Source organism: Cynoglossus semilaevis, chromosome 18 (assembly GCF_000523025.1).
Source record: "Cynoglossus semilaevis isolate Cse_v1.0 chromosome 18, Cse_v1.0, whole genome shotgun sequence".
Taxonomy (NCBI): domain Eukaryota; kingdom Metazoa; phylum Chordata; class Actinopteri; order Pleuronectiformes; family Cynoglossidae; genus Cynoglossus; species Cynoglossus semilaevis.
This window is the reverse complement of record NC_024324.1, coordinates 2,831,833-2,842,839: the sequence shown is the minus strand read 5'-3', so window position 1 is coordinate 2,842,839 and position 11,007 is coordinate 2,831,833. Positions and strand designations below refer to the sequence as shown.

Sequence of the window (11,007 nt, the reverse complement as noted above, 5' to 3'; positions counted from 1 at the left end):
AACGTCCGGAGCGTGGGATAAACTCACCCATCCTGCTCTCTGACTTCTTTTTCTGAAAAAGAAACAAAACAGAGACACTTAAAAGGACAGTGAGATAAGAGGGAGGACTGAGATGTGAGGTCATCAGACCTGTGGATTTGTCAACAGTCGACGTGAACCAATGAATCCTGCAACAAACTAAATACAAATACAAAGCCCATCTACACTGATATCCTTCCTGACCTGATTTCCTGTCCAAAACCAAAGACCTGGTTCTTGTCTTAGGGTCAGACGTTAGCATAGACCCAGACCACACAGCCCTCAGATGATGATGGTGAAGCCACTGAGTTAGTTAAAAGTTGTTAAAGTAACTAACTCAGAAATGATCAAAGGAATCTCAGCAAATTAGATCACAGATAAAGAAGTGTTCATTTCCTACAGCTGAAACTCCAGCTCCGTCTCACTCAGTCTGGAGTGCTGCAGTCGAGGCTCTCCAAGACATGACATGTTCAAAGCCTCTCTGTTCTGTGGCTCACAATAGGAGCGGCGCTGGCTTCCTTTCCTGAAACAGTTCTCTATTGTGTCGTAAAGACAGAAAAAATGAAGACGTTTAATTCCCAAACAGCAGTCGATCACTTTGTTTTCCTTTAAATCTGCAGCCTCACTCCGTCACTTTCTTCACTTTTTTTTTGGTGGTTCGTGTGTGTGGAAGTAATCATGAGACGTGGACTCCCCTCAGCTTCTCCAGCTTTCCCGGTCATGCTGACGTTATGGTTCTTGGAACCGGGTCAGCGCCTCACAGCGTAGCCCGGAACTGTGGCTTTTGGCCTACAAACCTTTTTGACTGTCTGCCAATAGTCATCCTGAAATGTTAGGTTTGAAAAACAATTGAAATAAACTGAGGAAAATTCACTTTTTTTATTTCAATAATTATTCAGTAAGAGATGAAATCATGTTCAAGGTCTTTTTCTCCCAATTCAGGGCCTTGAACAAACTAGATAATCCAAACACAACAAAGGTAACAGTTAAAATGATTTCCCTGTTCTGAAATAGTCCGTCCAACCATAAAAACCATTGGGTGCTGAAGGTGACGACCAGGTCGTGGACCAGAACTGTATCATGTGATGAACTTGATTGACATTTCATTCACACTGGGACAGTCCTGAGAAATGGAACCCAAGTTTCTGAGTCCAGTTTGGATGAGTGTTCACACCTGTTTGAAGCAGACCAGGTTTATTGTACTGATTTAGAAAGAAGTTCATTGGTTCTGACTCATAAACTCTTCTCAATGATGATCATTTGGTCCAATGAGAAGGACTCTTTTTGACTAGCAGGACAACCGCTCGATGTCAACATCACTGATAGGCCAAAAACCTCCTCAGTTTTTGAACATGTTCTAACTCGGTCTACAGTTTTCACCACGACGTGACTCAGAACCAGAGGCAGATCTGCTCTGTGTCGTCTCTGACCTGCATGTTGTCACACTGTGCTGAGGAGTAATGGGTGTGGACAGATTGGACAAGATTGACTCTCAGAATGTGGACGCTGAATGAAGGCTTTGGCATATTGTTGTGGAAGAAGAAGGACAAGGAGGAGGAGGAGCAGACCACAGCTCTCCTCTCCTCTCCACGTCAGCCATCCCTGTGGCCACATGCCATAAACCCGCCACGACATCCACGGCTCGCTGAGGAAAGCAGAGGAAATGCTCCATTCTTCTGCTGCGTGTGAAGGAGAAGGAGGAGGAAATGAAGGACGCAGCTTCCTGTCAGCTTATCCACAGATTAGTCATGTTTCTTATGGCTGCCATTCACAAAAAATATTAATAATCCTGTGAGCAGCGTAATCCTGTCAGGAACCACGTGAGGCAGCGTTTGGTCATAGAAGGAAGTATCGCAGCATAAACTCCCTCTGCTGCACATCTGTGACCGTTTGAGAGCAAACGTCAGGGGAGTGCTCAAGACGAGGGGCGGCAGACGCACTCAGCCCGTGAGTCAACAGGTTTCAGGTCGGACGGACTGGATGAAAGTCAAATGAAAGATGTTTTATTAGTGACGCTGCAGAAAACTGTTGGAAAAACACCGGCTAGTTTCACATCCATTTTACCCAGCATGCTGTGCAACACGCCCTGAATGTTTCTGTTGATGAATTTCTATAACCTCAGGGGAAATATCTGTAACAGCTGCAAAAGCTTTGATCCTGTGTATGTTTTATTAGTGACGCTGCAGAAAACTGTTGGAAAAACACCGGCTAGTTTCACATCCATTTTACCCAGCATGCTGTGCAACACGCCCTGAATGTTTCTGTTGATGAATTTCTATAACCTCAGGGGAAATATCTGTAACAGCTGCAAAAGCTTTGATCCTGTGTATGTCTGTCTGTGTGGGTGGGGGGGGGCATGGGCTCCAAATGTAGATACAGCTTCTCATCCCACACACTTGTATACACACACACACACACACACACACACAGAGAGGAGTGGATGTCAATCACACTGTAACATCTCAGTCACAGGACCAACAGACTCTAATATTAGAGCAGCCATGTTTCATCCTGATTTCATTTGGGCGACAGGAAATAACACAAACAAACAAACAAACAAACGAATGGACGCCGTGGAAAAACAGAAACATCCTCACATTTGGGTTCTTTATGGCTCTTTAGTTTTCATGGGTTCTTTAACATTATACTTTATAAATTAATTGTACTTTTTCTGATGCTGCATCAGTGGATTGATGACCTCTAAAGGTCACTTGCCGACAGTGATAGTATTAGCATTACACATCACAGTTAGCAAAGCCAATACGTCTTTCAACTGCTTTGTATCCCTTGGTTCAAGTCATTTATTTAAAGTCGTTAATGTTTAATCCTTCAATGATTGATGTTTGATGTTTTGTGGAACGCCTTTGATTTGTGGCATCCCTTGGATAGGCTCCTTTGCTGTGCCTTTGTGACTGCTTTGTTGTGGTCGACTGGTCTTTTTTAATGGTCTGTTTTATATTTGTCGTTGTGCATGGATTGTGCCTTTTGTTCTGTGAATTTAAAGATGGAACAGAACGGAACGGAATGTAAACAAAGGAGCAGAAAACTTCAATAAACTCCAATGTTTTTGTAGAAATAAAAAAAGTGTAAAATAGAAAGAAACAGAGAAATAAAGTAGATTATACTAATAATATTTATTATTAATGTTATTATTGTCGTTATTATTATTATAGGTGAGGTTTTCTCTGAAGGCGACTCAGTTCAGTGGTCCAGTTTTAGGACCAACTCTGACCCAGCTCTCGCCCCGTGTCATGTGTTGACCCTTGTGATCGGGCCGCTCTGAAACCGTATCTGCTCCAAAATTAAACTGCGTCCATCATCGTCAACAGCAGCATCATCATCATCACGCCTCACCACGCTGCCAGGCCAACATTAGTCAGCCAGACACAGTTATATGGCCCACTTTAGTCCGGCCCACAGCAGGGAGACACGGTGGAGACACGGTGTTGGTGGAGTGTTTACTCGTGTTTACTCGATTCACTCGTTTCCATCGCAAAAACACACAGAGACACGTTTGGTTGTGGTTGATCTGCTGCAGGTTTGGGCTGTGCTCTAAAATAGACTCACGTCATGTCAAGAAAAGGTTAAATGAAAGGAAATACTGTGATTAATAATGTGTGGGGTTTGTTTGGTTCCAGACGTGGGAACACCAGGTGTTCAGTGTCTGATGGAGGTTCATGGTTCGCAGCAAAAGATAAAGACGGGTTCTGAGTTGGCATCACAGAGCGCTTTAATGTTTTGACTTCTGCAGCAGAAAAAAAAGAATCTGTCACTTTAAGAAGGGGACTTTAATGACTCCTTTGATGCATTCTTTGACTCCTTTGATGCATGTTTTAACTTCCTTCGATTTCATCAAATAGGACCACACCACAGGAACCTCAAAGCCACAACCACATTTGACCAAATTTGACATTGGAGTGCTGATGCAGGAACAGTAGACTAAACAGTGTCAGAGTGGCAGTTTCAGAGATTTAAGGTTTTGCAGAAACTCATAGCAGCACCTCGTAATCAGAACACTGACCAGCAGGGGCAGATCAGGCCCTAAAACCTGGTCAAATACGGTCTGGACTCAGCCTTAGTCCTGACAGCTTTGTACATGCTGTATTTAGCCGTTCATGTCTTGTGTTTCTGGATGCCAGATCCACAGATTTATGCTCCTTTTTTTTTTAGCTAATTTCCTCATGTGTTTTTCTCTGTTGTGGAGACGTGAGGATGAGGTCACGGCAGAGGAAGTGAGACTCTCTAAAAGCAGCCTCGGTCACAACAAAACCACGCCTCAGCTATTTTCATTCTCCTTCACATGGAGGCGCTTTTGTCACTGCTGCTCCAAAATCCCTGTCTTCCCTTCAAACCGGGTCCGGCTGTTTTAGAAACCATGAGCCTCTGGATCAGAGAGGAAGAAGTAAATGTGACTAACAGCTAATCCGTGTGTGAGTCACGGTCAGCTGGGCCTGATGTCTCTGTGACTGGGCGACCTGGGAGGTTTACTGAGGGGAAACGTCCTGTCACCTCCTCCGATGGTCGCTCTGACTTCCATGACCTTCTGGACCGTCGTGAACTTGGTTTCACTTCATTCACCAACAGGAAATGGGTGAATGAATAAGAATGAGCTCATGTTTAGCTAATGCTCACTGATGTGTTTTGTTGACGTTTTGGAATTCTTTTCTGTCTGTGTATTCCAGGAATAATTTTTATTAAAGTAGTAATATTATACTAGATGTAAAAACAAACCAACAGTTCTCCTGTACCTTTAATAACGGTTTGTGCAGCTGGAACAGTGTCATATTTAGACTGTATTTTGTATTTTGACTCAAACAGAAGCCGTTCTGTGTGTGTGTTTTGCGTCTGCAGCTCTCAGGAATGTTCTTCCTCTGGCGTTCCCTGGAGTGCGGATGCTTGTTGTTAGCATTTCCTTACGGTGTAGCGGGTGAAGGAGGGTTCTGTTTCAGGCACCTGTGATCCTCAGGACTCTAGGTGTCTCGGCTACGAGGGGTTGACGGTGTCCTCCTGGTCCAAGGTCCGGAAAAATGAGGACGGTCGGAACAGGAAGAGCATCCGGAGTAAAAATCTGTGCGGAGTCATATGTGGGACTGAACACACACCACAGAGATGTGACTGTCTGTCCTGATGAACACACACACACACACACACACACACACACACACACTGGCTGTGAAAACACGTGCGAGGGGAACGTGGATGCCAGGGATTCCTGAGGTTGGCCTGACCCAGATCCAACATGTCCCACTCACCACAGTACACACACACACACACACACACACACGTAACTTCAAACAATAGCATGACCTGCTTCACATGAGCCCCTGCAGCAGGGCAGTAATGGGGGCTCTTTTTTTTTTTTTTGCCCCATCAAAATGTGTCTCATCAGTTCTGGATTTTTTTTGTCCTTATTTGAACACATTCTGTCATTATTTTTTATTTATTTCTGCTAACTTTTGATAGAATCTTTGGCATCTTGTTTTTGTTTTTTCCATGGCTAACCTTTAGCCTTGCTAACTCTTTGTCATTTTTTTTTTTATTTCTGCTAACTTTTGATAGCATCTTTGGCATTTTGTTTTTGTTTTTTCCGTGGCTAACCTTTAGCCTTGCTAACTCTTGATAGCATGCTGGTTTATTTTGATATTATTAGCTTGGTTTTTGGCTAATTTTAACCTATTTTCTTGGCCTGATTGTGTTCTGATGATTCTAATATTTTCAGATTCTAAACAGGGAACTCTTGGAAATGCAGTTTTTAAATTACTGTGTGATGATTTTAAAATAAGTAGCCATCATCCATCCGACCATGGTTGGTGATTTCTTTTTTTTTCAGCTGTGATTGAACTTTAATGACCGCGTCTTCAGCTCGGCTCGTCTCCACCTCTCATGTCAGAAGCTCTGCCCAGTTTTAGTCTTTTTTCAGCCAAAAAAAACCCTTCATTTCCAGACGGATCTGTATCTGAGCAGCCGGCGTGACCCTGGTACAAACACAACAAACTTCTGAGACGTTGCCCTGCCTGTGTGTGTTTGTGTGTGTTTGTGGTGAAGCTGCGTTCCCTCAGGTGCCTCGACAGAAGCCAAGCCCCTTTTATGGCCCACATTCCCAGCGTGGTGCTGATGGCTATTTATAACCCCCCAGAGTCTGTGACAGTGGCACAGGAACCTGAGAGGGCCGTGGACACGGCTAATGCTAAACGCTAAGGGAAAGTGATAGGGAGGTGGGAGAGTACGGCTGGATGTTGTGTTGTTGTGTTAACTGGAGCCGTCACACGGATCAGCTGTGATGAGCGGCACTTAGGAAACCTGAGGCTGAGAGTGTTTTTGTAGAATTAGGTTGTGTGAATTTTGTGGTTTTGATGAAGAAAGGAGGATGAGCTTTTAGCATTAGCATTGACAACTAAAGCATTTCACAGGACAAAGTAAAAATGATACAACAATGAGTGACGTAATTTAAACTCACAAAAATGTTGTTCAACCACAGTTGCCCATTTTCAAAATAAATGTGCAATATTTTGCACTAATAGAAAATGTCTTTGTGACCTGGTCATAAAAGGGTGTCATCTGCAAAGAGGTCGTCTTCTCCTGCTTTAGAGACTGGGGCCACAGACCACCCATGATTCTGACGTTTCACTCGCCGTCACCGTAACGCTCTGGTGAATCAGCTCCGTCACCCTCTGTAATCTTCTCCAGCGTGGAGGAACACTGAAATCCTCTTCTTTTTTTTCTCCCAAATCCAAATCCTTTTTCCCAACATCCAGCTCAGCAGTCGTGTCGTTCTGCCTGAACATGATCGTGTATCGTTTTTATCTGCTTGGCTTCTTATCCAAACACACACACACACACACACACGGGGCCCTAATTCACATCCTATTATCTCTCCATTAGTGTGGTGTAGTGTTGCTGCTGCTGCTGCTGCTGCTGCTGCTGCTGCTGCTGGACCTCACTGTGGTCAAGTTCAGTTGGAGGAGCCCAGGGTTAATCTGTGATTTGTGTGGTTCTGTGAGCGTTTGGACTGGTCTGAGGAGAACGTCACGCTCCGTCTGCCCAGTGTTGATCTGGGCGAGCTACAGCCTGAGGTTTCTCTCTCTCTCTCTCTCTCTCTCTTCTTATCAGATGTGTTTTATCACAGACTGATCATCATGTAACAGTCTCTGCATTCACACAAAACAAAGAAAAATACAAAAACAACAAACTAAAAACTCAGGGATAGTCATCTGAAAATCAGACGGAGCGTTCAGATTATCCAGATTATTCGTGACCTGTCAGAGCAGTGACAGGTCACAGCAGGACGGTGAAGACACGCTGTCATCAAGAACCGGAATTTGTAACTGGGGGGAATATTTTTCCATGGTTACCTGCAGTGGCCGGGGTCTGAGTGACCACCACGGTGATTAAAATCACAGACTTATTCTCAAAGAGCATTTTGGTTTGTGTTGCCAAATCAGATCAGTGTGGAAAGATTTGTTTTAGTTCTAGTTGGTTAGAGCTGGTTAGGGTTCAGCCATAGTTTTATTAGAATATATTTCACAAACATTCTTTTCTGTGCTCGTTCCAGCTTCTGTTTTATCTTTCATCCCGTCTTCATCTCAGCTGGTCTCTCCTCTCCTGAAGCCGTTCTTTTCTCTCCTGTCATTAGAAAAACAGACTGGCGATGAGAGAGCGTTCCTCTCTCCTCCGCTCTCTCATTGTCTCAGTCTCTGACTCTTCAAACGTCCTTGTTGAGGAGCACATTTTCTCCCCCTCTCTTCCTTCCTGCTCCTTCTCTCTCCCTCCCCCTCTCCCCCTCCCTCCCCCTCTCCCGTCTTCTCCGTCTTCTCGTACTTTCCACGCTTTGCTGCGGTTTAGTGAAGTTGGTCACAGACTTTTCTCGCGTGACCTTCATGGGCAGAGTGAGAGACACAGATAAGCAGCAGCTCAGCTGAAGAATTCAGCCACAGTGTCAGCAGTGTGAACACACACACACACACACACACACACACAGTCAGGAGCAGAGAGGATTAAAACAGGATGTGAGTTTTGTGCCTTTTTTGCAGCTTCTTTGTCCCTGATCTTAGAGGTCAGAGGTCAGGGGGCGTGGCCACGACAGCGGAAATGTTTGGAGGCACAAATCTGGATGTTGTGTTTCTAACGGAGTTAAAGTGTTGAACACGAACATGGCATGGAATTAATGACATAAAATAGCTGAATGTGCTCTAAATGGCAACCCTTTTCCTCATCAACCCTTCAATTAACTCGAAATAAAAATGTGAATTATCAGGAGAGCCCAAGTGAAATGAAATATTTCATGTTATATGTACAGTAATATACAGAAATATATACAGTAAATATTGTCACAAAAAACTGCACTGAAACTGAAACTTTTCAATATTAATCCATTCACTTTACTTTTCCTTGGTTCATTTATATTTCCTCCATTTTACCCCCAAAAAACACTAATAACAATATATGTTTTAATTCATTTTTATTCATAAACATTTTTAAGAATTTCATTGGTTTCGGTCCATATTTTTATATTTATATTTTTTGTTTTATTTTTGCAATTATTACCAATATATAAAGTCTCGTTCTTCTGGTTCATATTCTCGTCTTAATCTCAGTCTTTTTCACCTGCTGCTGCTGCTGTCGACACAGAAGTGTGAGGAGTGAAGTGTCGACACACTCACACACACACACACACTGGCAGATGTGTGTGTGAGAATAATGTGTCAGTGAGATGCTAATGAGGTGTAATTAGTCTAAAAGTGTTGAGTTAATGAAGCCGTCGCAGCGTTTGATGAAGGAAATGTGTGAAGCATTTTAAGGTTAAGAAATAGCACTCCTGGTGGAAGGGCAGGAAACTGCACTTTGGTGTTAAATCTTCTCTCTTTCGCCCTCATCCTAACTACAGTAGAAAAACAGAATTGTTTCTAAAACGTGTTTTTTTTTCTCTCTCTTTGCAGCACTGCCTCTGCAGACAGAGCCTCAGTGTTTGGACAAAGATGTCCTGACGTCAGACGACTCCGCTGTCACAGACCTCTCTCCCAAAACAGACTACAGCCCCAAAAGTGAGACCCCCCTCCAGACAGATGCCTCCTCCAAGACAGACGTCAGGCCCTCGACTCCGGGCGACAGCAGCTCCAGCCCACAGCCCAAAAAAGGTACGAGACGAGTGACGCCTCCCGGTGTTTGACACCAAAACTGTTCTTCAGTTCAGTTTTTATATCGAAGCCAAAAGCAGTACTTCATATATACTCCATGTATACTCCATATATACTGTTTCCTAATGGATATATTTGAAGTTGGTGGCCTTTATGTGACACGGTCCTGGTCCTTTGGTGGTTTCTGGATCGTCTGCTCTCTCACAGAAACCTATGAACAATAAATCCTGCGGCCCTGGATCACTGCTGCCTCTTCAGGTCTGGGCTCCTCGCCCGTCTTTAGTTTCCAGACAGTGATGTTGACGAAGACTTGGCAAAGATCAGGAATCGGCTTCAGGTCAAAATAGGCCCAGGATATTTGAGTTGTTCACTTGTTGTGTTTTATGCCCGATACCTCTGGGACGACGAGCCTCATGGAGAGACGATGGTTCTGGCTCATGATTCAGAAGTGAAGGTGAAACAAAGTGTCATGATGACATCACTGCACATATCAATGCTGATTTTAAAAAGAGTTTTTGCTGGGGGAAAAAAATCCCTTCATGGTTTAAAGCATTGTTTCCCAAAAACTGGGTCGTGACCCTGAGGAGGGTCGTCTCACATCATGTTTCCCAGGTTTCTGATTTTTAAAATAAGGGTTCCCAGAAAAAAAGTTTGGGAAACACAGGTTTAAAGAACTGCATTTGTTCTAGAAAATAGTTTTGTATTTTGTCACTTCAGTGCAAAACCATAGATTTTAGGCCCATTATGGGATATATTGATGTAAAAAATAACATGAATTTAATGTGTTATATTTGGATTTTCTTTATAAAATTATGAAGATGTTTGCTACAGATATTCTAAACGAATCCTGTGGTTGAATTTAACTGTTAATGACCAGATATTATCTTGGGATGTAGCTATGAAAAAGTCGTTTTCATTTTCGTACCGATCCTCGTTTATTAAATTTATTGACGATTTACCAGGGGAGTTTAAACATGAAAATCTGTCTGCTCTGGATCTAAATGGCTCTTTCTTTCTCTGCACAGTCAGCGTTTTCCCAGCGCTGCTGCACTAACCCCGTTCTTCAGATCCTTCATTTGCTGCTGAGGCTCTGCAGAGAGTCGGACTTTGATGAAAATATCTGGTGTCAAATGTGACAGTCAGACTTTTTTCAATCGTCAAATTGAAAAGATGAAAATATCTGGTGTCAAATGTGACACTTTTCAAAGAAATTGCAAAAAAAAAAAAAAGGGGAAAAGAATGAAGTCATTCCCAGCAGACAGTAAGTCACGGACTTGAGCCAAACTGGTGATGAGAGTACGGCGGTGCACAGGGTGTCGGTGTGAAGGTGGCTGTGAGTTCCTGCTGCATGAGGTAATGTCTTGGCCACAGAGGAACCTTCAGGCCCAGGAGATTTATGTCTGTGTGCACATCCACCAGAACGAGGCCGTGCAGCAGCTCTATCAAAGGTAGGCCGGTTGCCATGGAAGCACAAGTGCTGCACGGCTCTCTCTGATTGGCCGAGAGCACATGGTCTGCACAGACGCCCCGGGGGTCCAGCAGTTCCCCTCTTTCTTTAAGGATGCAGTGATTGAGCAACACTCTTCACTTCTCTGTTCACTTTGAAAATGACAAGGTTGGAAGAAGTGAGTTTTTTTATTTTCCTCAAGAAACTGATAATCTGGAGGCAGACGGATGATTACGAGTGGAAAAACAGTGTTACAGGAAGTTTGTCTGCGGTTGAATAGCGGTCTGAAGGCAGCCAATCAGAACACGGCTGAATCGAAGGAAGTCATTCTGAAACTAGAAAAATGTGTCGAACAGAGAGAGTCAGTCAGAACTCTAACTCCTGGGCTGACGTTGTAGTGATGAGTCA

The 11,007-nt window shown here is 43.6% G+C and overlaps 1 protein-coding gene across 1 annotated transcript in view; it reads left to right on the top strand.

Annotated features, from left to right (window-relative positions):
* The window catches only part of LOC103394022 (MAP7 domain-containing protein 1), a 41,313-nt gene that overhangs the window by 2,205 nt on the left and 28,101 nt on the right, over window positions 1-11,007 (top strand). Inside the window, exon 2 of the mRNA XM_025065233.1 lies at window positions 8,955-9,152. Coding sequence (XP_024921001.1) covers window positions 8,955-9,152 — 198 coding nt within the window. The remainder of the gene's footprint in view (window positions 1-8,954; window positions 9,153-11,007) is intronic.